This window comes from Lactuca serriola, chromosome 6 (assembly GCF_051521515.1).
Source record: "Lactuca serriola cultivar US96UC23 chromosome 6, Lser_US96UC23_V15, whole genome shotgun sequence".
NCBI lineage: Eukaryota > Viridiplantae > Streptophyta > Magnoliopsida > Asterales > Asteraceae > Lactuca > Lactuca serriola.
In genome coordinates this window covers 16,899,527-16,927,311 of record NC_136413.1, presented here as the reverse complement: position 1 = coordinate 16,927,311, position 27,785 = coordinate 16,899,527, and the positions used below count along the sequence as shown (strand labels likewise).

At 36.4% G+C, this 27,785-nt stretch overlaps 3 protein-coding genes across 3 annotated transcripts; 1 reads left to right on the top strand and 2 right to left on the bottom strand.

The window, feature by feature from the left end:
* Positions 1-192: 192 nt before the first annotated feature.
* LOC145059540 (fructan 6-exohydrolase-like) lies at positions 193-4,931 on the bottom strand (the record flags this gene model as incomplete). Its single annotated transcript, XM_079007382.1, has 4 exons — positions 193-441; positions 515-768; positions 2,915-2,918; positions 4,752-4,931. Coding segments are annotated over 4 exons (597 nt in total), but the record flags the coding sequence as incomplete, so codon positions are not given.
* Positions 4,932-15,180: 10,249 nt separating this feature from the next.
* LOC145058378 (BURP domain protein RD22-like) lies at positions 15,181-16,890 on the top strand. The gene is made up of 3 exons (XM_079006294.1): positions 15,181-15,271; positions 15,451-15,556; positions 15,665-16,890. The coding sequence occupies exons 1-3, from the start codon at positions 15,239-15,241 to the stop codon at positions 16,681-16,683; spliced, it is 1,158 nt and encodes a 385-aa protein (XP_078862420.1). The 5' UTR covers positions 15,181-15,238; the 3' UTR covers positions 16,684-16,890.
* A 1,206-nt stretch (positions 16,891-18,096) lies between these two features.
* Positions 18,097-27,214, bottom strand: LOC145058199 (MUS308 and mammalian DNA polymerase-like protein). The gene is made up of 22 exons (XM_079006109.1): positions 27,046-27,214; positions 25,858-26,231; positions 24,862-25,726; positions 24,708-24,772; positions 24,526-24,631; positions 24,243-24,443; positions 23,809-24,171; positions 23,483-23,722; positions 23,155-23,367; positions 22,719-23,069; positions 22,451-22,603; positions 22,043-22,240; positions 21,738-21,956; positions 21,538-21,655; positions 20,083-21,421; positions 19,806-19,995; positions 19,620-19,730; positions 19,187-19,539; positions 19,008-19,116; positions 18,776-18,928; positions 18,552-18,648; positions 18,097-18,456 (listed from the first exon to the last, which is right to left on the bottom strand). The coding sequence occupies exons 1-22, from the start codon at positions 27,082-27,084 to the stop codon at positions 18,389-18,391; spliced, it is 5,925 nt and encodes a 1,974-aa protein (XP_078862235.1). The 5' UTR covers positions 27,085-27,214; the 3' UTR covers positions 18,097-18,388.
* Positions 27,215-27,785: the final 571 nt, after the last annotated feature.

Here is a 27,785-nt window from a genome sequence, read left to right as displayed (position 1 = left end):
TTCTTGAAAATGAAAAATATTCCACCGCAAAATATACCCCACAGACCCACACTCCATAACCTAAAATTGATCGGCGTCGTATCCTCCTCTCAGCACCTCCCTTCAACTACTGTTACCGGCTGCCAGAGACTCTCCGTAACTGGCCATATCATCACCACCAAAACCCCCCCTCCTACTGCCCTATCCCCAATCTCGTCACCATCTTCACATCAGCCTTTCAAATAATTAACCAATTATTAGCCGAAAAGGATTATTAAACTAGATTTATCAAGATTTGATGGCTTACAAGTTACAGCTTACCTGAGAAGCAGTGATACCCTGAGTTTCATGTAATGAACCACCTTCAATAACTTCGTTTTCATGTAACATCTCGATTTCCTCGATAGGCCATTGTAGGAGCTGCTTCTGGTTTTTGTCTAGCCAAATACTCCTCAGAAATGACTGCATGTATAGGTGAGTTAATGATCTTATATATAATTAAGGAGATAAGTGAAATTATTGAATCTTTGATTACTTGAACTCCGACCCATCCTTTAGCGATGACATTAGCTTCAGAATCAGTCTCGTGCACCCAACCCATAATTATCCTTCGCTTTTTCACAGGATCGAAGAACGATTTGGAAGCGTAGTACCTCCCGTAATCAAGCCTTAAACTGTCGAGTGTTAGTAATCTCCGTTTCCCCTTCGTGCTAGGGTTTATGACAGATGTATCGACCCCATTCGTGCTATCAACCCACACCGGAAAGAAATCAGGGCATTCCCATATTCCTGTTCTTAGAAATTGATGAAGTGGGGAATCATGTTTACTCCAATTGTCACACCCCAAAACCGGAACGGCGGAAACGTTCTGGGGTGGATGACGTCATGTCAAGTATCACAACACATGCATATAGTAAACAAAGTACAACAAGACATTTCATTAATAGTAATAATTTTACATGGTTACATTACATAGTATCAAAGTAATACAAACATAATATATAAAGTGCAGCAAGGTACTTAAGCCATCTTCATCAGCAGCTCCGGGGATGTACCTGTCTAATTGCTGACCTGAGATTACAAGTTATTTGAAAAGCGAGTATCAGCATTTTTACAAATGCTGGTGAGTTCATAAGTATTTAGTGTCATTTAGTCAAATAACTTTAATAAGTAGTAGTTTAAGTGTTTTCAGTGCATCAGTGTTCTTTCCAGAAAATCCTATATTTTCTTTAAATAAAGCAGCCTTCTACCAAGACTGTTCAGTGTATTGTGGTAAGAGGTAGTTTTCCCTTAATTGCTATTATTATCAAAATACTGAATTTGATTATTAAAGAAAGCAAGAGACATCAGGGAATAACATATGCCTCAGCAGTGAAGACTGCTGACTAAGGCAAAGAATCATAGATTCCAGGAGGGTATCGAATTAATGACACGCCTGGTTCAGTCTAACAAAAGGGAGACACAGACCCCAGAAGGTACCAAATGAAAGGTACAGTCGGTAAGGTCTAAAACAGTGAATATAGACCGAAGACGATACTAAATGAAAAGTACATCTCGTAAGGTCAAAACAAAGACTACAGACCCCAGACAGTATCAAATGAAAGATACAGCTAGCAAGGTCGAGACGGAGACTATAGACCCCAGACAATATCAAATGAAAGATACAACTAGCAAGGTCGAAACAGAGACTATGGACCCCAGACAGTATCAAATGAAAGATACAGCTAGCAAGGTCGAAACAGAGACTATAGACCCCAGACAGTATCAAATGAAAGATACAGCTAGCAAGGTCGAAACAGAGACTATAGACCCCAGACAGTATCAAATGAAAGATATAGCTAGCAAGGTCGAAACAGTGCGACTCTGAAAAGTGACATCAGCATACAGTGTAAATTGCTGACGAAATACTGTTACCTTAAAGCCATGAATTATAAGGCAACCCAGGATACTCGTAACCATACTGACTAGAGTTCCAGACGCCCTACAAGCATCTATAGAATGTGACATTTGTCACCCCTTGGCTTGGTGGGTCGTGGACTGTAGCTAGCAGTCAGGGTGCGGGGTTGTCAATCCCGTATAGGCCTATACACATAATGTCCACTCTCCCTACAGGAGACTCTGGTTACCAACTAGACGACGGAGTAGGCCGCGTCCCGAAGATGCATCCTAAATAGAGGATAGTGTTTTTCTAGAGGGGAGTGGGTTTCTAATGTAAGTGATATACTAGAGGTAAAGACTTTCAAACAGTGGGTAGTGTGTTCCTAAAGTAAGTGTAGAATAGAGGTAGAGATTCTTAACTGACTTGACTAGAGAATTTCCTGTATGTCCATACTCATATACATAGTATTTAACTAATGAACCAAACGACCTTCGGACGGCTACCCGATCCCACCAGACCACATCTCAACGAAGAAAAGGAAATAGGGCCGACGAGCCTTCCTAAGTCTTTCAATCATTACTTATATATACCTATATAAGCACGGACATACATCTAACTATGACTAAGTGCGTTTCAAGTAGAAGTGATCCTTGTGAAGTAGTAGCACCTAATAAGTGAAGTAAAAGCGTTCGCAAGTGAAGTAGAAGTGTCGCACAAGTATAAGTGTATCATGAAATAGAGGCGACAATAAGTGAAGCGAAAGCGTATCAAGTATAAGTGAAGTAGAGTTGTTATCAAGTATAAGCGAAGAAGAATCGTATCACTAAGTAAGAGCGTGAATAAGTATAAGTGTCATAAGGTATAAGCGACTATCAGTATAAGTGGAAGCATTACAGAGTAGGAATATGGAATAAGTATAAACGAATCAGCAATAACTTCAAATAAAAATATACGTAAAAAGGAATCTTAATGAAAAGCCTTTACGAACAGAAAATTTCACACTTTGTATTCTTTTGTAAAATATGCTTGAAAATCTTGGGAAAATCTTTCACAAACCAGTCTAGAATGAATTTAGTTTAAAAGGTATAAGTAAGAGTTTTAAAACAATTGAAAAGCGTTATAGCGTCCTACTCGGTAAAAACAGTGTATAGTGGCAAAATCTTGTGCATGCGGGTTATCAGTCACATGTGATTGATATGATAACTGGCATGTTTAACTTGTAATCCCCCCCTATAAAAACATTTAAAAGCATTTAAAAGGTTCATTCAGGGGTATGAACTCACCTGGTGTAAGTAGGTCCGACGGAAGTGTCGTTTAGGCGTTCGGGGTCACGCAAGGACTTGAACACACTCAAGGACCTATTTTAACATATGATAACATATGTTCACGTACAATTAGCATATAATATACTGATTAAACAATTATACACACTCAAAGGAGTGGAAAACACTTTTGGTTGAGTGTTTGGGGTCCCGGGTAGTGTTTAAGGGTGCTAAGGGTCTCTTATCAGTTGTGGGACTTTGCTATACTCACATATCTAGTGTGTAAAGGGGTTTAAAGCATCAATATGGACCAAACAAGGAGTTTACGGCCCAACCTAAGGGAGTTTACGGCCGTAAACTCCCAAGGTCATATTCTTGGGTGTTTGATGCTTCTAGCTTGTTCCTTGATTTATTCTAAGCACTTTTCCCAAAAGGCATGAGTGGAATTGAGGCCTCTAAGGGTATTTTATAGGAGTTTACGGCCTAAGAACTCTCCCAAGGGAGTTTACGGCCGTAAACTCTCACCCTTAGTGATTTGTGAAGTTTCAAGCCTCTAATGCCTTTCTAGAATTTTCTTATGAAGTTTGATGCTATTATGGGTGATTAAAACCAAAATTTGAGGGAGTTTTGGGGAGTTTACGGCCTAGATAAATGCTTGGGCCGTAAACTCCAAGAAATCCCTCATTTCTTGGGTTTAAGTCCTTAGATCCCCTCCTAGTATTTTATGGTAATTGTCTAAGGCCATTAGGGGGGCAAAAATCACACTTTTGGGCATGATTTAGGGTGTTTACGGCCTTGACCATGTCTGGGCCATAAACTCCTTTCATTAAATCATTTTGGAGTGTTTCAAGGGTCTAAACTCAAGAGGCTAAGTTCCTAAATTATGTAATAAGCCCTAGGATGAGTTTGGGAGTGTTTTGGGGCACTTTTGACATGATTTTGAGGAGTTTACGGCCTAAGCTTGTGCTTGGGCCGTAAACTCTTGTTTGAGTCCTAAAATCATGCATTTTAATGTTTAAACACCCCTAGGCTATATCCCCTAATTATTTCCAAGCTTATGGACATGTTTAGAGGCATGTTTGGCACCATTTTAGGGGTTTACGGCCCTAGAATGTTCTTGGGCCGTAAACTCCTTATACCATGCCTTCTTGGATGATTTTTGGGCTATAAACATGAATCACACTGTTTAGAATAAGCTAGGGTAGGCGGACTTACAATTTGGAAGCGTTTGGTTGCGAATTCGGGGCGAAAACGGGTCTAGAGAGAGAGTGTAAAAAGTCTCCCATTTGACTCCACTCACCCATATATAGGTTTCACAGTCGGGGCTCAGTGGAATTTTACCCGATACTGCCGTTAAACGGGGCTTTTGGTCGCACCCAATTTAGTGGTCGTAATAATAAAACTTGACATTTTCCCAATAAATGGAAATGTGTGTCTTGAGTTTTTATTCCCTTTTATCACGACTTAACGGCATGTTAAAGGTAATCAAATGGAATGTTTATTAAATTGATGCCCTCTAATTAACGGAACTTTTATACAGTGGAATATTCCGTTAACGGTAACGGGGAAATGTAACGGGACAACTTGGATTGTCACACCAATTAACAAGATCGTCGGGTCTCTGAAGTCACCCGGTTGAGATATGGATTGCCGACATGTTTACTCCAATCATGTTTACTCCATTTTTTGAGATATGGATCGGATAAGTCCTTTAGGACGGCCAAATTCTGGACTTGGCGGTTTTCTGAGTCGATTCCGATGTATAGCATAATAGGCTTGTTTCCGGGGAGGATGGTGACGGAGTCAAACCATCAGCCATTGATGTGGAAGGGAAGAAGTGAGAAGAAGAAATCGAGAAAAACAATGAACGAGGTGGGTTTTAGAGGCTTGAAATAGTGAAATGACAAAAATACCCCCATTATGTGGGTTACTAACATCTAAACAAACGGAAATGTTATGAGAGGGATTGGGCGGGTAACAAATTATAGTTTTGGGGATGGTCCGAGTTAAAAAAAAACTTTCTAGGGACCAAGCGTGCAAGTGACCACAAACCATAGGGACCATCCGTGTAATTTTCTCTAGAATGTTAGGAAACAAAAAAATAATAAAATTTTCATCATATACTTACCTTAAAAGCGTATAAAAACCCTTATATGGTGTAGGTCAATTTTTGAGGTTTGTTCTCTTTCAGTTCGTCTGGATGTATAAGCTTGTCAACCTTATTGAATACAGTAAAAAGTAGTTTGTACAATTGATCCCAAATTATCCTCCCCAATGGATATTTGTCATATAAAAAATTAGTTAACAATTAAATTTCTATAAAAATATTTGTAAAGATAAGTAATTAAAACCAATAATTATAAAATAGACGACATTATATATGTTGAATTCATCAAGGTTGGATAGGAAAGCGAAATACTTTTATGTAACAAGCTGTTTAGCCAACCGTCCATTAAAACTCTTCTTTAACAGGTATAGAAGACATACACGGATTGTATCCTTGTCCGATAACTCATTAAGTGAATGTTTAAACACATCCATAACATGGTGTGACCAAGACATTCGTCGAGACCATAGGAAAGGCGGGGAATGGAAGGTGGTGTCGGATGTAGAAGCAGGAAAATAGTCACTAAACTAGAAGCCGATGATGAGACAAAATTCTTTCTTCTCGAAATACAGCTCGTAACCACCAATCTTAAAAACCATTTACTCTACTTGGCTTCGGGGTTCGGTGACAACTTCGTGGCAAAAGTTGTAATGTATAAGCAAATGATCCCCGTCTACATTAGGAATGTCTAACCACTTCCCGAAACATGTATTCCAGAACATAGTCTCGCATTCGGGTCTGTTTCTGAATGTCGCAAGAATTTCCCCATCGATTTTGGGTTCACAGGAAAGTATAATTGATGCATCAAAAACCATGTTGTGCTGCACAAATAAATAAGGTGTTATCACATCATTCTAAAATGGAAATGACCAATATTTTGGACCTGTTCTTCATGTTCCAGACGAGTTCATCATGTTCCGGAACAGTTGTTCATGTTCCGGAATGAAATTTTAAGATCTTGAACACGACATTTCGATGTATCAACAATACCTAAACATCTAAACTACTTTTCAGTTGGTCCTACAACAATGACATATTTAATTTAAACTCCAAAACGTTTTCAATTAATTCTAGAGGTGGTCTAGGAATTCCAGAATAGTAAGTAACAGTAGAAAAATAGGAACTTTACACAAACAAAGAGAAAACGAACCCGTAAAATAACGGGGTCTGTAGTTCTCATCTTCCGTGTTGGAGATAGGTGTCGATGCGTGTCGGAGATAGGAGTTGCGTGTCGGAATCGAGTCGGAACGTCGGAATCGGAATGCGCCTTTCGGAATGATATCGTCGCCTCAAATTATTTTCAAGATTTTGAAATTCAAAATCCTGATCCGGAACATATATGGTTGATCCAGAATTGTCATTCCAGATCCAATGAAATGGGTCGGGCCACCCAAAAAATAATCTAAAATTCGTTCTAGAACGACCCATTCCGGAATATCTGGTTATTTTGCAAAAAAAAGGATATATTTAAAAAATACAAAAAAAAATGGTTAGATTACTCAATTTGCCATAGTGAAAACCTGTATTGCTCATCAATAGAAACCAAATAAAATCTTGATCTTATATAAAACTCAAGAAAAATCACAAGTCTCTGATATTTATCTTTTGAGGTTGCATAATCTCTCGATGATCATGAGATTCTTAGGCTAGCGAAACCACAAGCAAGTTAACATAATGGTGATCAATTAAAATTTAAAATTTTAAATAGGGTTGTTTCAAATTTGAATCTTATATGTTTCACAACTGGAATAACTAAAATGAAAACCACTATAACAAGTTGAGCTCGTTGAATGTGTATGTTTTTTGAATGCAACATTTTTTAGTGTGTTAGTTAGAAAAATTATATCATTATTGTTATCGGAAAATTGTAATAATTATAATTAATAATAAAGTTTTCATAAAATGTTTTAAGTGAGTATTTTTAAGTATAATGATTTATTAAAGGAGAAATGACACATTAGTCCTATAATATATTGCACATTTGCTCATTCAGTCCCTTAAGTTATTTTCATGCTTTATAAGGGAAAAAAGTTGTTAGTGGCCTGCTTATTTGGTCCCTATAACCTACCATTACCAGTTTCATGTATCATATCACTTTTACTTAATTAAAAAAGTTAAATTAAATCCACATCACCTCTTCACCTATTGTTCGTGTCTCCCTCCCTCACACACACGTGCGCGCGCACACACAGCTAGCTAAGATTCCTTTTCATTTGTCAACGGCGAATTGCAAGTTATTTCCATTTCTGATATTGATGTTGCTTAACTTTCAAAGCCTTTTAACAACACATGAAATCCTACTTATATACAGGTGGGAGTGATTATTGACATTGAATCAAGGGTAGGAAAGGTCATCATTGCGTTACCATGGACACATCTAACTTTTACAAAGCCAATCATTGCCACATAACTAGGATAGTTTTTAAGACTAGGGATACCAAAGAAGAGCCATTACAAGTTGTGTATGCAGGTGTCGCTTCTTTTGTTATTTTTACTCATGATTAATTATCATAACCTTTAATTTTGAATACTAATATAGTGTGTTCATGGACATTTAACTTTGGATCTTTTGGAGAACATTGAAATGCAAGAGATAATCGGTCCAAAATCAATAGTTAAAGCAAGATTCTTGGAGGTTTTGGAAGACAAAGCTAACATATTGATTCTTTCCTTCTGAACAAGTCCCTTCTCAAATAAGAATCTTAATCCTCTTGGAATATTTTTTTGTGATTTCGTTTTAGTATGGCTAGTTTATAGATGCATAACATATGTTCAATGAAATGTCTGAAGGAGATTATGAAAAGATAGAGATTTTTAGCATGATTTTTGGGTTTCATTAATGATTTCCGGAGTATGTCTATTAAGATCTATAGTGTATTGAAATTTTAAAATTGTGTGTGACTCTTTTTCTACTTTATTTATCTTATTTTCCTCATGCGCTAATCTTTGCTTCCGAACAAGTGTCTAAAAGTATTATTGTAACTGATGCCTAAAGATGTTTCTTGAGGATGCTTGGAGCGAATTCAATGGTGAGAGTTTCATGTGAATATAAGGATGGAGATATGCGGTGCTTGGGGTTTGTTGACAGCGATCAAAACTTAAGTTCTGCGGTGATCAGAGGGCATTAAATGATGGATAATCAATTATAATTTTAATTGGTGTCACAGAGATTAGGGTTTAGTTTGTCGGTTTTGGTGTAAATTGTGAATCAAGTCATTGGTTTGGAGGAGAAACGAGGGGTTAGGTCAAAAGAGATGGGGGTTTTCAAAGTCAAAGTCTATGTGGCAAAGGGGGTAACCTGGGGTAACCGAGTTACCCCTACAATTTGACCAAATTAACCAAATAGATCCAACAAAAACAAGTTTATTCCATCACAAAGCACAAATATAAGTTAAGAGACTGAATGGGCAAATATGCAATACATTGTAGGGCTAATTTGTCATTTCCCCTTTATTAAAAAAGGAACAAAAAACTTGTAAAATAATGTTGTTTTGGATTTGTTTATAAAATGGATTAATTTAAAGAAATGGGCCACACAATGTCACCAGCTTGTTTCAAATGGTACACATATCGTCAATACCCTATTTCAAATAGTACAAACTAGATGTTTGTTTGGTCATGCTGTAACGTCCTGTTCCGAATCGTTTCTTATTTCGGGGTGGTGACCAAAGATCGGGTACTATCAGGCCTAGGACCTTTGAGGTCTTGAGTTCAATGAATTAACACATATACATTCTACTCACTATACAACTTTACCTATTAAACTCTACTATTCATTAAACTCTATACAATTTAATGGATTGTCACATCATTTATCATTTTCTTTTAATTTATTGTTATTTTTTAAATAGTTAATTAGCATGAACGTAATAATTAAAAACTACAGTTAAAATTAACATTATTTAAAAAATAAAAATTAATTTTAGTATATATATATATATATATATATATATGTGTGTGTGTATGTGTGTGTGTGTGTGTGTGTTTAGAGTTCAATGGGGATTGAATCCTTGTGATTATCGGACTATAGGCATTTTAAGTTTAATGAGATTAAACTCTTCATTAAAACTTTCATTAAACTCTCATTGGAGATGACCAAACAAACCTCAAAGAACTTCTATTTTTATGAATATTTTTCTAAACATCCCGTTTTTCACAAAGAACCGATTCAAACTCGTCCGTTTCTGTATCATATTTCTTACATTCTCATCAATTTTATATACTTTATTATTTGAAGAAAAAAAGGACGTGGATTCTTCTTCATTTTTAATAAAGTTACCAAACTAAAGTTTTTGTTACTTATTTTCGAACTTCTTTACCTCATAGAGATATTGAATAGAAGGGGGCATTCCTTTTTTTTCAACCCAATCGCTCTTTTGATTTTGGAATTTTTTTTATCAATATACTGTTTCTTATACACACACATCTCCATTATGGAATGGAGAATGGTAATATTTAAGATTCATTAAAAAATCAAGAATACATTCCTGGAAGAAAGTCTTCCCGTTTTGGGCACTAGTATTTTTTTAACGTCTAATTAAATCGGGTAATCATTCAAATTAAGAACGGAAGCTCGTTGCTTTTTCTTTCCCTATAATCAAAATGAAATTAATTGAAGTCACGGGGCCCAATCCATTTATTAATTCGACCCAACTTGAAATTGACTTCGATTTGCTCCCTTTCTCCTATTTAAAATAGGTTTTGTACCGAGCCAGAATAAATTATTCTCGGAACTCTTAATTGATACGACACGCTATTTTTCCATTCATTCCCTTTCAGAATCAGTTGTGGTCTTCAAACTTTACCGATGGTATGGATGAATCCCTCGCTTCATCTAATGTGTAAAAGATCCTAGCCGCACTTAAAAGTCGAGTACTCTACCGTTAAGTTAGCAACCCAAATAGAAAACGGGTATGTAGATACAATCAGAATAAAACAAAATGATGAAATAAAAGCATTGAAATACGAAAACAATATATATATATATATATATATATATATATATATATAATTAGAATCTATTTGGAACATAAAAATAACTAAATGAGATAAAAAAAAATAAAAAACTTTTTGATAAAAAAAAGAAATAAAGAAATGGAAAAAATGTTAGACCTTCCCCTGTGTCTATGTTATCCACCTTTTTCAATAAAAAATGTCGGTATCAAAGCTAATCCAACGAACCCATAATTTGAATCAACTAAGGTAAAAAATCAAATGGGACGGAAATAAATAGAGTTGCTTATCACGATGAATTATATTTGTTCGATATAATGTTGTCAATATAAAGGGTAAGAAAAAAAATACGATGGAAAAAAATACAAGAACTTAAATTGAAATAATAGTAAAAAAAGGACTTATGTTGGATTGGCACTGCATATATACTAAAATTTTTAGTTTCTAAATAAAGAAGAAGTAGAAAAAGGATTTATGCAATCAATAGTGTATTGAATTAATACAATTCGAATAAAGAACTTAGATTCCTTGTGTCTTACTTGGTATTAGAATTTAGAAATCGAATGAAAACCACCCGATTGTAGGCAAGAATTTTTTATTTTGTGAGGATCAACCAAATAAGGTTTTCGTTAGAAAAAGATTCTATAAAAGAAATGATAAATAGATACTAATAGAGCAAGAAAAGAAGGAAATAATATATATATATATATATATATATATATATATATATATATATATATATATATATATATATATATATATATATATATATATAGAAAAGATATCCAAAATTATATAGAAATCACTATCCTACCCTTAGTTTTTATTTCCTTAATTTAATTGAATTTCGTTTGATTAGGGCAAAGTTCCTTAAAAAGTTATGCCTTTTTTTTTTAAAATATCATGAACAGTTCCTGTAGGCTTAGCGCCTTTTTCAAGGAAATAAAGAATAGCGGGAACGTTTAAATAAGTTTGATTCTTGATCGGATCATAAAAACCCACTTTCCGAAGATATCTTCCTTCTCTTCGGGATCGAACATCAATCGTAAGAATTCGATAGACGGCTCATCGAGATAGATGTAGATGAAAAAGAACCCACCCCCTAGAACTAGGGGTGTTCAAAACCGGATATCCGAATTTCGGATAGTTGATTTTTGATATCCGAATCCGTATCCGAAATTCCGGATATCCGAATTTCGGATATCCGAAATTTCGAATACGGATTCGGATATTAAACTGGATATCCGAATTTTATTAATTTTAAATAAATATCCACATCTGAACATCCGATCCGTAAAATCACCGCAATTCTTAAAACTAATAATAGCAACTATGTTAAATCTTGCGATATAGATGGATATCGATAGCAACAAATAAATAAATATATATATATATATATATATATATATATATATATATATATATATATATATAGCATTTACTTAATAGTTTTTTATTATAAGCCAATGAACCAGGATTATAACAAAAAAATATATAACGATTGTAAATGGAAAGGTTTGCAATAAAAGTTTGGAAAGAATGGTCACGAAAATGTTGAAAATGGTGGGGAACATTAGTCCATTAAGCATGTGAATGTTTCTAATTTCTCATTTTAAAATATTAAAAAATAAAGAAAAATTATTTTTTTCGGATATCGGATATCCGAAATATCCGAAACTTTATAAATTCACTATCCGTATCCGAATCCGAAAAATCGGATATCCGAAATTCGGATATCCAAAAATCCGGATATCCGAAATTTCGGATAATTTCAGATCGGATTTTCGGATTTTCAGATCGGATATTTTGGATGCGGATATTTTTGAACACCCCTACCTAGTATCAAGACCATAAAATTCCAACCAATTTAAACTTTTCAAAAACAACCCGATTTCATCAAAATATTACAAAAAGGTTTTCAATACAATTATTTCAGAGTATTCCCAGAATCTATCACAAAACATAATCATGAGGAGCGGTACGATCACGCCTTTGCCTTGCCACGGTCTCCTGAAAAACCTGAAAAACATTAAACCACAACTGTAAGCCCGAGAGCTTAGTGAGATATCCCCAAAATACCAACCACGTATACCATACACGCATAACATGCCATATCATAACAGAACACAGAACAACCATGCACTTCGGGTCTACTGTGTGACTGGTCCGCCGCACCGGCCTTCAGTTCACCTGGTCCACCCTCCGAGTCTAACCACATACATCGAGTCTACAGTGTGATTGGTCCGCCTGCACCGGGCCTTCAATCCACCTGGTCCACTATCTGAGTCTACAGTATGACTGGTCCACCCGCACTGGGCCTTCAGTCGGCCTGGTCCACTCTCCGAGCCTCGGCACGTCTGGTCCGCCCTCTTGGGGCCTACAGCCTATCCGGACCGCTCGTTGGACCTTCGGGATAACCGGTCCGCCCTGGTATGTTGGCCTACAGCACAAAGCAGGTCTCGCCTCAACCCAACCCCAATCCAACAACCATGTGCACATAAACATTCAATCATATAACATATCACATCCAATCAAACCGATCTAACAGATCACATAGCATAACATCATCCTAACCAGGATACCGACCTAACCGGTCACTAGCATAGCATCATCCTATATACCAGGATACCGACCTTAACCAGGTCTCTAACATATACCATCCTAACTACCAGGATGCAAACATAGCAAAGCAATAACATAACAACAATACCCGGATCACAATCCGATAAAGGGTCGGCCTTGGTGCCGTAGACCCTGTTGATATAGTGAGGATAACTCACCTCGCAACTGCCGACTGAACAGATAAACCCAAGTTGCTTCGACCACTGATACGATCTCTAACACTGGCCAACACCAAAACTCTGAACTCAAAACAAAAGCCAACAATTACCAAAATGCCCCTGGAAATCAACTGGTCAACCCTTGGTCAAAGTCAAAGTCAAAGTCAACCCCTGACTGACTCTACTCGCCGAGTCAACCCGATGACTCGCCGAGTCCCCATGCACAGAACTTCCCCAATCCGCGACTCAACTCGCCGAGTCACCCCGAGACTCGCCGAGTCCAACAACTCTGAGTCCTTTCACACTTGACTCACCGAGTCATCCATTGACTCACCGATTCACAACTCAACCAGAAGAAAGGTTAGGACTTCACGACCAGACTCGCCGAGTCCAAGAACAAACCCGTCGAGTCCAAGGCTATCTGCAACCAACTCGCCGAGTTGTTCTTCCAACTCGCCGAGTTCCAGCCTATCTTCAAGCAACTCGCCGAGTACACCCGTGTGACTCGTCGAGTACCTCTAGATCTGAATCCATACAGAGGCTTTCCAAGCCATGCAGTTGATCCAAAACATAGATCTACCCTTCTACAACCCATCCATCACGTAAAGTGGCAAACTTTACGTGAATCCAAATAGATCTAGGCATTTACACTCTAGGGCTAGGGTTTGGGACAAGATGGCTTCACCAAACACTCAAGAACATGGACTTTAATGCACTCTAGACCTTCTCCATTCCAGATCTGAGGTAGCAACCTCAGATCTAACCTTCAAACTCGAAATACCACAAACCAAACTTTCCACACACTTCAAAATGATGAATCTAGAAGAATTACAGCCCAAGAAACGAAGTAATACCTCAAAAGGAAGCCCCAACAGAAGAGAAATCTGAATCTTAGCAAAGCCCCTTGCTCCAAGCCTCCTAACTCTCCAAGATCTCCTCCAAAATCTCTTCTCCAAGGTTCAAATGCACTCAAATCCCTCACAATCGCGTCTTAGGGTTTTCTGGACTTCAAGAGAGGGTAAAGAGGCTGGGGAGAGGGTATAATGTCCTTTATATATGGCTCATCCTCCAAAATTAGGGTTTTCTCCACTCAGCGCCTACTCGCCGAGTCCATCCTGTGACTCGCCGAGTTGGCCACTTAACACGCGACCAGAGTCGCGACCCTACTCGTCGAGTCCACTCGTGGACTCGCCGAGTTTCCCTTTCCCATTTACACTTTTAGCCCTTCAACTCTACTCCTGATATTCCAGGATGTTACACCTAGAACCGTATAGGAAGTTTCTCCACGTACGACTCAAGAAAAAATGATTTGAAGTTTTGTCTAAGGATAAAATGATAATAAATAGTAAAGGAATCTGTAAAAGAAATTAGCCTATAATTTAACTCATAGTCATTTTTATTTAACTTCCGTACTGAAAACTAAAAAGTCATTTATACTCATAACTCAAGTTCAATAATTATCAAATATATTAATTAAAATTAAGATATTTTTTATTGAGTGATCTTTACCTCCCCCCCCCCCCCCCCCATTTTTTTTTTCTATTTGGATTCATTATTCTGTGAGGCAATTGAAGCGGTGTTTCCTTATTATGGGATCCTTTTATCTTTGTTTTAAATCATTGAGTTTAGACATTACTTCGGTGCTTCTGAATCCTTTCAAAATGGTAGCAAAATACTCCTTTTGTGATTTCTTTCTAGAATCATACCGACGGTACGTTGATTCGTGCGCGATACACTGTGGATCGAAAACGTTTTGCGGTTTTTGGCTCGTACCAAAATAATTAAACATATATAAAATTTAGAGTAAATTACACGAATGGTCCCTCTGGTTTAGGGTAATTTGCACGTTTGGTCCCTAACTTATTTTTTTAACTCAGAAGGTCATTACTGTTTGTTTGTTACGCGTTTGGTCCTTGTACTACCTAAAAATACTATTATTTAAATAGAAAAAATGGTAGTTTAGGTAAGGTGAGAGAGATGGGGTTGAGGTGTATTTATTTAAATAAATTAAAAAATAAGGGCAAAATAGTTATTTTTAGATAAGACAGGACCAAGCACGTAACAAAAACAAACAATATGAACCTTTTGAGTTAGAAAAATAAGTTAGGGATCAAACGCGCAAATTACCCTAAACCATAGGGACCATTCGCTTAATTTATTCTAAAATTTAAAATTTTATCATGTTTTGAGAAAGTCTCGTCTTCTATAAATGCACGAACACCCGTTGCCCTTCTTCCAAAGTTCCTTTCTCATAAAACACATTTCATTCACTAATATAATGGAGTTCCTCCGCTTCTTATCCTTTCTTTCTGTGAGTATTCATTCATCTCTGTTATGTTACCTTGTTAAATTTGTTTCTGAAACACGTACAACCATGAATGCATGCATGCAGTGTACGAGTATATCATTGCATGCACAGGTTCTAAACACATATAATCATACCTGATTTTATTTAATTAACATTTTCCTTTGTATATATATTTTGTTCAGTTGGCAATGGTTGTAAGCCATGCAGCTGTAGCTCCTGAAACATACTGGAAATCTATGTTGCCAAACACTCCTATGCCCAAAGCCTTCACCGATCTCCTTAACGATGGTTGGTAATTCAGTTCATACATAAAATATTTCATTTTCTCATGCTTAAATTATATCTAAATTAACATGCATTTTTGCTATTATCTTCTTCCCCTATGATCATCGGAAGATAAGAGCACCGATGTCCAGGTAGGCGTTGGCAAAGGCGGCGTATCTGTCCATGCCCCTGGCACAAACGTTGGTGTCGGAAAAGGCGGCGTATCCGTCCATGCCCCTGGTACAAACGTCGGCGTCGGCAAAGGCGGCGTATCTGTTCATGCCCCTGGCACCACCGTCGGCGTCGGTAAAGGTGGTGGTGTATCCGTTCATGCACCAAAATCAAAACCAGAAGGGGACTGTGAGAAGGTGTACGTCGGAAAAGGAGGTGTAGTCGTTCGCTGTCACCACAAAGGCAAGCCTACAAATGTACACGTGTCACCGTTTTCCTACAAGTATGCTGCTAACGATGATCAACTAAAAGACGATCCAAATGTCGCTCTTTTCTTCCTCCAAAAGGATTTGCATCGAGGCAACTCCATGAACTTACATTTCACCAAAACAACCACTCCATCTTCAAATTTCTTGCCTCGTAAAGTCGCAGACTCGATACCCTTTTCATCGGAAAAGCTCCCAGAGCTGTACACCCGTTTCGCCGTCAAGCCTGACACCGTAGAGTCCGAATCAATGAAGAAGACGATCACCGAGTGTGAGCAAAAGCCCATGGAAGGTGAGAAGAAGCTCTGTGCTACTTCATTAGAGGCCATGGTCGACTTCAGCACAACGGAGTTGGGGAAAAACGTTAAGGCGATATCAACAGAGGTAAACTCTGATAAAAAGCGTACTACTCCATTGAAGTACACCATCGAAGGAGCGAAGAAAGTGACAGCTGCTACTCGAGCGGTGGTTTGCCACAAACAGAGCTACCCGTATGCGGTTTTCTATTGTCACAAAACCACCACCACGGAGGCGTATGTGGTGTCTTTGGTCGGAGAAGATGATACGAAAGGTAAAGCAGTTGCTGTGTGTCATACAGACACTGCAAAATGGAACCCTAAGCATCTGGCGTTTAGGGTTTTGAAAGTGAAACCGGGGAGTACTCCGGTTTGTCATTTCCTACCTGAAGATCATGTCGTTTGGGTACCTTACTGATGGCATGACATATACGGTGATATAAAGATAGAATAATGCCCTTTTTGTGTGATTGGTATTTTAGGGCTTGTAATTTACATTAGATCATATACCATTGATACGTATACTATCATTATGAGATTGTTTATGATCATATATATCTTTGTATTTGTTTTATGGATGTTTATAATGTTATATAAATTAATAAGAGTATTATATGTTTGATGATCGGTGTAGTTATATTCATATTTCTGAATTTGTTAGATTATAGATTCGGTTAATTTCAGACTTTTACTTACAGGAATTGAAGATGATCAATTAATTAATTATAATTGGGTACGTATAGGCAATAATTATAACCAAAAATTTCATCACAAAATAGTTAATTTGTTTATGAGGACAATTTTTCCTCGTGAAAATTGTCCACGAAACAGTTGCATAAGCTCCATCGCAAAAAATGCTATATATAATCATATCCTAGGAGGAAAACTTTACGTGTAGAAAACGGAAATGCCTAAAAATTAATATTTCATTACAAATTAATTGTATAATAATATCAGGATTTGGTTAGATGGGTACATTATATTATCTAATTGTAACCTGTAAATCATAAAATTTCTAACACAACGATCATATAGATGTGGTTGAAGTGAGTTAAAATCGAAGTCTCCTAAGAGCATCCATAATAAGTTTTTTTTTTCTTGCCACATAGCACCAATTCAATAACCCAAAAACCTCAAATTACCTTCCACTATATATAGTAAAGTTTTTTTCACAAAGGGTATTAAGACTCGTAACAAAATGAAAAACCTATGTAATTTAATAAACATTGCTATAACTTATTATGAAAAAACTTAATATATAGAGTTTTTCAATTGACAATGAAGTTAAAAACTATTTTGTGAAAAAATCTCACTACAGTTTGATTGACCTAGAGGAACCATTCAGAACAAATCCAACCTCTAAACGGTTATCTAATCATACCTTATCAAATAGCCCTTTAAAGTTTCAAGAGCTTAATTATATGACCCAAATATACTAATCAATAAAGCTCCTACTTTGAATGCTCTAATGTTACGAAACCGTCTTCAATAACTATTATGAATAATAATGATTATATCATTTTCTGAATAAAAACAATGAATATGGTTTTACCTATTTTACCCCTAAAACTTGAACATACTTTATACGTTTAGTTGACAATGACCAAAATATGACCATTTCAGAAAGTTCTTTTCGGCCCTACATGACTAAATTTCAAGTCCTCTTTTCAAATTACACTTAAATTATGCCAAAAGAGCTCATTTGAGTTCTTACAAGCTTAGAACTTTAGTAGCTCACAAAATGGCATTGTCTTTTGAGTTCTTACTTACATATGTTAAAAATAAATAAATAAATATAATTCAAAGCTCTTATATTTCTTTCCCACCAAAGTTTTTAAAAACCAACAATGGCAACATTCCCTTGCATTAATTATCGTTTCTTTAATTGTTTATCTTATACAACTTCCTACACCCAAATTACATTATCTTACACTACCCCAATTGGTTGATTCTTTTCTGCATGCAGCATGATCATGATCTCCATCTTTCTCACAATAAAAGGTATTTGAAAAAAAAAATCTTGTAAATAAACTTGTCATGTCCATAATTTGCGACCACAAGCAGTGTCCTGTGAAAAAAACTTAATTTTTTGGAAGAAAAAAAAAATGTTAAGTTCCTTATATTTAACAAACCGTTAATGGTTCTAAAGATCCCCATGTTCCTCCACACTTCAATTTCACCATCAATGGAACTGAAACAAATTAACATCAACCACATTAATCAAAAGAAAACCAACATATTTACCAAAAAAAAAAAAAAAGTAATCTCGGGTTTCAGGGGACCCACCTAGAAGTGAGGCAGCGTTTTCCATGCTCAACTTTAGCAGCAATCCAGCTTCATTCACAACAGATGGATCAGCTTCCAGTATTAATTCATCATGTACCTGAAGAGCAGAGAAGATTACAAAATTAATGTCCAACATACCCTTCAGCCATCTTTTCTTTCAATATAATAATAAAACTTTTGTGAAAATATGATGAAGAATAATAATAATAATCTTAGAAGTTGACCTGTAGAAGGATTCTACAACGACCCTTAAGCATATGGAATCTTTCAGCAAATTGGATGCTATTGCTAGGCGTTGACTTGTCAACACCTTCACCTTCACCTATCACAGCATGTATAGTTATCATTGCAACTTTTATTATATCAGCTGCAGATCCCTACAAAAACACCAACAGTTTATAAATTAATATAAAGTACTAAAATGAGAAAATAAAAAAATATTTTTAAATATTGTACCTGACAAATGGAATTCACAGCCTGCCTCTGAGCTTTTGATTTTTCTTCACTGTTTCCAAACTTAATTTTCGCCAAAAACCGCTTCCTTCCCATCAAAGTTTCCACATAACTATATAACAAATAACATTAACATATGTTAAATTAATAAGTCAACGAATAAATTATTGATTATATCTTACCCTTTTTTATGGCAGATTGCAACAGCTTCTTTAAGCCAAGAAGCAACACCAGGGAAAGATCTTTTGAAACTCTGAATTTTGTCTCTAGCATCATCTGGACTGCATTCCAGCTGTTCAGCAAGTGAATTTGCACCCATACCATATAAAATCCCATAAATCAATCTTTTCGTTTGATCTCGCTCTTTGGGGCCCACTAAAGACTCTTCTTTTCCTGACCATTTTGCAGTGATCATGTTGAACACATCACCAAGAGGCTTTGTCAGAAGATCAATCAGTGATTGGTCTTTAGAAAAATGAGCCATTAATCTCAGTTCTATCTGAGAATAATCTGCAGTTACTAATAACCAGTTTTCCTGCATGAAAAAATATATATTATATTTTATACATTAACGAATTGAATAATTTCTAATCATCAGAACAAATAAATATTGACCTGAGTTGGAATGAAGAAATCACGAGGATTTACTTTGTAGAGTTCCATGTCTGAATCATCCCCTTCTTTTTCATTGCTATCTATCTTGAATTCAACCATATGCTCGACACACTAGAAGAAATATTTATAAGAAAAACAAAAAAGAAAAAGGAAGAAAATAAGAAGAGAAGATATTGTGGGGCCCACCTGAAGATTGGGATCCTCCATGGATAACCTTCCTGTTGCTGTTGAAGTTTGGAGCCAATGTCCATGAAGTGTATATCTTTGAGTCTTCATAGATAACTTAGAAAGTGAACAAATGGAACCCAATGTACAGTTTAAAAGCTTGGCTAATGTCCGGTGTTCTTTAATAACAGGAACAATAGGATGCTCGAACCTTAAAAACAAAGTAACAAACAAACAATCATCATCTCTTCATTTAATAAGTTGTTACGCTAAAAATAAAAAATAAAATTAAATGTACCTTAATAATTCTAAACAATGTTTGTCAGTACTGGGGTGTTGTTTCCCTTTATACCCTTCCCGAACTGGCAGCTTTAACCGGTTGTACAACACATCTGCAATATCTGCTGACGTGTACAAAGAAAACCTCGTACCCGCCAATTTATAAGCTTCACTTTCAAGAGCTCTCAGTTTTTTACCAATCACAAGACGCGATTGTATACACCCCTCCATGTCAACACCTATTCCGGAAACTTCCATATCAGAAAGAACATTCACTAATGGCATCTCGATCGTAACCAATGGTTCTAGAAGCTTCTCGGATGTCAGTAACTTCAAGAGAACTGATGACAAAGCTCGTGTTTGAGCTGCGCGTTTACAGCAACCGTTGTGTGCAGCTCTTCGCATCTGATTTTTCCACCGACCGTTTTGATTTGCAGATGCTGCCACCTCACTAGATAACCTTTTTTTCACTTCTTTTTCCAAATTAGGGTTTGAGCTTCTTTCTTCATCGGGCCAAAGAATCCAGACTACAACGCATAAGTCGATAGCATCTTTTACATGAACTGGAGAGAACATATAGTGGCTTCCATTAACGAGCTCCATAGTTTTCTTTGACTGAATCACGCTCCCAAATTTCTGAATTGAAACAGCAGGTAACTTCAACACCTGATTTTGAATTTTCAAATTCCATGTGAATTTTCGGACTTGTGTTTTTCCCATTATCATACCAACTCTACTCCATCGCTGTTTTGCCATCTCAAGCTCATCTTCTGGAGATGAAATATTATTAGGGTTTTTGTTTCTCTTTGTGTTGGATGAAAATAAATCCTTGGGAACACTGATATAGTAAACAGGAGAATCTTCCCAGCAGATTGCGAATCCAAGTAATTCAAAAGGAGCAATCGAGTGGAATTCAGATCTTTTTATGAAGTGAATGTCAAAAAAGAATTCATTTGTGGAGCCCCACATATCCAAGAAAGAATCAAATCCACCAGGAATGTTAACAGCACTCATGGGACCTTTTTCCTTATTACCAACACCTACATCTGCTCTCTCATGCTCTTTTTGAGTAGAAATAACTTCATTTGCACTTGATTTACTTAAGGTGGTATCATCTGAGTTTTCTTGTGGTGGTTTTTCTTCGGTTGTTAACTTGGTATTATGTTGGGAATCACTTTCTTTAACAGAAGGTGTTGTTGATTTGGGTAGAGAAAAGTGCGGAACATCAACTCCAAGAGCTTTAAAGGCTGAAAAGGCAGCATCCCTTGCTTCTTCAGCTTTTTCCAGGATAATCTTTCGTGCACCATTCTTTATCTTTTTAGCGACTCCCAATTGAATACGCCTTTGTAATGAGTTATCTGTTTTAAACAGGAAATGCAATAATGTATTGTCAGAAAACAAAAACAAGTATAGACTATAGATCATAGATGATAACTTTAACTTGTTAGTAGTACATTCACATTGAAAACTTTACCTTGTGCATCCCATGATGAAGATTCAAAAACTGCTTTTGCAATTTCGGGAATGGATGCTTCAGCAATTGCTTGGGTAGTACGCAAGCCAGCTTTGTAAAGTGCCCTAGCTCTACAACCCTACAAACATTCATAAAATCATGAATGTAAAAAGGTTAATTTCAAATCAAACTTAGAAAACTAATAGGAATCTAAAACAAACCTTGACAAATGGAATGGTGGTAAGCTCAGCAATCTCAGCTCTTACACCAAATGAAACACGGTTTTGGAACTTGGAAACCAGGGACTCAAGATCATGCCAACCGAGTCTTTCACAAAAGACTGAAACCATAGATGCAAACCTTCCAGCATTTTCTTGTAAAGATTGAACCATTCCACGTGCCACCTTAAAAGCTTCACAAACCTCTGTCACAGGTGCTTCCTTCATATTCATCCACAAACAGTGCAAAAAAAAGATGAGTATTAAAGAAACAGACTGGAGATTGTGTTGAGAAGATGATTAGCAACCTGTACAAGTCTTGAGAGGATGAGTGCAACATAGAATCTCTTAGAGACACGAAGCATTTGGTCATCTGTAAGGGTGTTATTGGTTGAAACACCAAGTCCTTTTACATCACGCCTTGATCTATCTGAGGTGCGAGTTGGAGCTCCATGAGCCATTCGCATCAAAAACGGTTCTTTCACTCCAACACGATTTCCAACAGACTGCAATTCATCAATAGAAAAAGAAAGAGTTCAAGTGTATTGAAACCTCGTATTGATCAATCTCATAAAATGAAACCCACAAACACATTTATAAATCATGAACTTTAAAGCATTGATACTAAATGCTTGTAAATGTGCAAGTATAAATAGACTGAAACATAAATCACAAACTATTACTTTCAATTATTGTTGAATTGGAAGTAAGCTTACTTGATCTAGTGCAGGTAATTGCATGAATCTTTCATAGTACAATTCCCAATCTGGCTCAACATCAACATTAGTTGGTGTTACCAAGTAAACTAAGTGCAAGTCTGATGCAAGAACAAATCCTTCTCTCGCCCTTGAAAGGTCATCCAGCACAATCTACAAATAATGGATTTTAATTAATTATTAGAAAGAAAATCCAAGGAACTAAATAGCTATACCACTAAACATAAGTTAGAATTAAATAAAAGAAATAAAATGTCAAAAGACTTACAAGTGACTCCTCAGGACAAAGAGAGCTTCCAAAACAAGCATGGCCAAGAGGTGTGGTACTATATAACTTGGTATCTTCACTCCACTCAAGAAACTTCCTATGACACAGCCACATGAGAGAATCTTTTGCTGATTTTACAACATCTTCAAATGGTTGTGTTGAATTCAGAAGAGTGCATCTCACATATCGATGGATATCATTAGCAGTTTGAACAATTCCACCAGCAACAACTTCTAAGATTGCATGTGTCATTCCATTCTTATCTTCTGACAAACAAGAATGCAATGGTGGACATGAATCACCAATGAGTGCCACAATTCTTTTCACTTCCTCAGGCTTGCATATTAGCACCTATGTTCACATTCACAAACACTCAAGTAATTTATCATAAACTGAAAAAGATTCCATCCTACATACAAAACAAGAATATACATACACTCTCTCCTTTTGTATCAATTCCGGTGCGACCCGCCCGCCCAGACATTTGTCTGTATCTTGTCCCATCTAAAAAATCACGACCAATACGAGGTTGTCTGAAGATAACTCTTCTTGCAGGAAGATTCACTCCAGCTGCTAATGTTGATGTGGCAGTTAACACACGTACTAAACCTTTACGATAACAGTTTTCAACAATTTCTCTTTCTTCAACCTATGTGATAATAGGAAACGTCTCAAAAACTTCAAAATTCAACTTGTATGGAAGTATGAAACTGACAATTGCTGAATGAAAAGTAAAAGGGGAATGATAGTGATAGTATACATACTGTAAGACCAGCATGGTGATAGGCAACACCTGAAGAAAGTGTTTCAGATAATACAGGATCTAATCCTGCTGGAGACTTTTGCAATGCATCAATGGCAGAAGCAATATCAGGATATTCATTTTCACCATTAAGGGTATTCACAGAGAATTGCTTAAGGTACTTTGCAACATGCCTAGCAGTTGATTCACATCCTTTACGACTTGAACAAAAGATCAACACTGAATGACCCTCTTGGACAACCTAAATACAATATGCAAATTGCAATGTTACTATTTGAGTAAATGAAAATTCAGCTTCAAAGAAAATAAAGATTTCACACATCGCACCTCATTGCATAACTCTACAATATGATCAGGATCTTTACCACAAAGATCAGCTCTTTTTGGGATTGTTCTAACAAGTTCCATCTTTTTGTTATAAATTGAGTTTCCAACTTTGATGTACTCCTCAAGTGGAACAGGTCGGAAATCTGTCTGGTATAAAGCTGCCTGAAGCCAATCAGCAACTGCATTGACATTAGGTAAAGTGGCACTCATTCCAACAATTTGAAGACCAGGAGTGGGGTCACTTTTCCCACTGCTTGACCCTGAGCTTTCTCCACTTGAAAACTCCACCCTGCCTTCACCAGCTCCATACCTAAGCTTTGTCAACATAAGTTCCAACAGATACCCCCTGTGCTGATCTCCAACCTGCCAAACAACATGATTAAAAGAATATATTTTTTGCATCATAATGTTCAAAGATACCAAATTCAAGGTACCATGTGAAGTTCATCAATTACTATGATCCCAACTTCTGACAAACGCCCCTCTTCAAGCAATCTATTGAGTAGTGAATTTGCCTTCTCAATTGTGCAAACAGCAACAGATGTATCTTTAGGAAGCGTTCCTCCACCTTGGCTTCCATAGTAACTGCGAACATGCTTGTCAAGTGGTTCCAGTAAGGCTTCAAGATGTTCTGCCTGCATCACTTACATACAAACAATGAATTTCAAGAACATAAATACAAATTCTCAACAAAATAAGTTGCAGAAAAACTCAGACCTTCTCTGTACAAATTGAGACATAAGGAAGAACAAGAATTGCCACTTTTCTTGTTGACAACACTCTACGTAACATCAGGATTTCTGCAACAAAACTTTTCCCAGCACTATGCCAGAAAAGACAAATGGTTATGAAAAAGTGATTAAGTAGAAAAGATTTAGCACAAATCTTAAGATAAGTACCTTGTAGATGCACAATACACAAGGTTTCTTTTTTGTAACACCCCATCCACCTGAAGGCAGTCTACCTGGAAAATGGATACTCAATTTAACATCGATTTAAAAGTAAAAGAAACTAGAATAAAAATACAGATAGTCAAAAAGGCTAGAGTAATACCTGCCATGGATACAGTTTTGATATTCCTCGTTTCTTATATGTTATACATAACTCAGAAGGGAGCCAATTGCTAATATCCAAACGATCATTAAGAGGCATGGAACTTGATGGGGTACTTTCTACACTGTTAAGAAAGTTTACATTACAAGTTTTGATGTCTGTAGATGGTGTATCAGATGTTTTGTCATCATTAGGTTGATTCAATACTTCAGCTCTCCTTTTGGTAATTACACAACTCGAAGTTGTTGTCTCTTGCAATTTAGACAAAGATTGAACTTGGTTGCAAGGGGTAGTGCTCATATCCATGGTTGTTGTTAGGTTCTTATCAGCTATACAACACTCAACAAGTCTGTCCATATTTTTTATAATGCCATGGCTTGGAGTATCCACAGCCATATTTTTGTCTTCAGAAGAAAAATCAAAATGCTTCACAGGTAATGGGGACACCTCTTTGTCCATAGAATTACCATTCTGTCCTTTGGATTCTTCAACAGCTTGTTCAGGAAGATCTTTTTTATTATGATATGACATACCATCAGCCACCTGGATTGCCTCTCTCCAGAATGTGTCTCCTGGTGAAAAAACGGAGCTTCCATGCATTGACTGAGGAGTTTTTTCACCTCCAACTTTGACTTCTGCCAGGTTTGGTGTATTGCATGATGTCACATCAACAGATTCTATAGATGTTTTATTGCATTTCCTCAAGCTAAATTGATGCACTGGATTGGGTTGATGCTCATTATAACCAACTGTTTCACCCTCCTCATGACTCAAATGCCTCTTCTTAATCGATTTATCTTCCAAATCTAGCATACATGGACTACCCTGCCTTTTATTTGTATTAACTTTTGTGGTTGGAAGTTCACTGCATCAGTAAAAGATTATAATGAAACACTTGATTATAAAACTCATTGCAGAACCAATAGACAGAAACATTTATATAATAGATCTTTTGACAGTTAAAGAGTGTGAATACACCAGAAGTAACTTACTTACCTACAATAAAATGACAAAAAATTAGCTGCAAACTGTTGTAATTCAGGGTTCTCCACCTCATGCATAGATTCTGAAGACTTAGACTTATGCCCTTTGCTAGATGATATAGTTTCCACATCTTCATTTCTTAAAGAAGAATCAATCTCTGATGTAAGGTTTCTTTTCACTTGATCTTGTCTATCAGATGACCCACAAGCTGTGGGTAAAGACCTATGAGGGCGAATTTCATTTTTTGGTGAAGACACTAGATAGCTGGATAAAGAGCCTTTACCACTAGGAGACCCTTCAAGTGAGAGTTTTGCATTTTGTTCAACTATTCCCGATTTTAAAGCAGATGAAACAAGCTTGTTGTTCTTCTTCTTTGAAGAAAAGAACTGCACATAGTAATCATGTCAGCAAAATATGCCAAATTTTGGATGTTTGGAAATACAAAGCAAAGAGTATTCTTCCAATTTTCTTGTATTGATATGGAAAAAAAATTTACAGCATCCACCAATAGTATGAATGTGTATAAAATGTAGAGTACTTGGAAAACACTGTGTGTTCATAAGGTGGAACAAAAAGAGTCCAACATACTGCACACTTCAGTGTTGATCAACGAAACTGGGCATCTTTAAACTGAATACCAAACCTTTTAAAATCTTGGGATTGAGAAAATGGAAATACCAATTACCAAGAAACCGGATTTTTCTTTTACTTTTATTAAAATCTAATTGATACTGCAAGTGCTTATAAATACCACCCTCATTTGGCATAAATACTAAGAACTGTTACATTCTGTTTGTACTAAAGTACAACAAGCGTTTTTATGGTTTTATAAAACAGGAAAGAACCATGGTCTATATACCCATCTGGTGTGCTGCGGTTTGGAAATTCATGTTGCATTGCAAAGATAACTTCAAGTTGATAAAGCATATAAAGTTTAAAATGGTTCATCATCCACTAAGGAAGAGCAAGGAAAATAAGAACAAACAATCGTCGCTGATATTATCAAGATTGGATTAAACAAGTCCAGTCTCCTACAAAGGTACGAATTCTTTAGCTATTGAAATTTAAAATATCCTAAAGATTTGTTCTCAGAAATAATCTAGTTGCAGCGGATGTTAATTGTCGTCAGTGTGGTTGACTGCATAAAATATTTTCATAAAGAAGATGGAGAGAGGTTGGGGGAGAGCGATTAAGACAAACCTGATCAACGCGGGAGCGTGAGGAACCACCTGACGCCATTTTACAAGATTTTTCAGAGAATTTGATGCGATTGAACCCTAGTTCATTTATATGCCGTCCTATAACGGTTCATACTTCAGAGGATTCATTTGAATCTCAAATGAAGACCGCGAATTCTTGCAATGCTCATAGAGTGATAAAGGGGTTATTTGAAAAAAAAAAAGTTAATGATTTAAAAGGTAATATATTTTTTTCGATTCTTACTAGTTTAGTCATTGAATTTTTTTGACAGTTCACATTTACCTCATTAACTTGTTAAATTGTACACATTTAGTCCTTATGACCGGCTATTCCGGGTTAGCCGGTAAAAATGACTTAGACTATGTTTGGCGTACTAGCTGAAAAACTAGTTGTTAGCCAAAAAGCTAGCTGTTAAATAAAAGACTAACTGACAGCTGAAAAGTTAGCTAATAAAAAAATAATGTTTGGTAAAATTAACTGAAAAGTCAGCTGAAAGATATAAAATGGCATAAAAGGATATTTAAAAGAATGTGTTCTTATAATTAATTAAGGGGTATATTTGAAATTTTTTGAAAAAACTCCTAAAAAGCTACTCTAAGTAGTTTTTTAAAAAGCTAGCTTATAAGCTAGCTAATAAGCTACTTTTTGGTTTGCCAAACATAACAACTTAAGAAAGCTCGAAAAATAAGCTAGCATAGGCGCGCCAAACATAGCCTTAATAAGGTAATATATTTTTCACT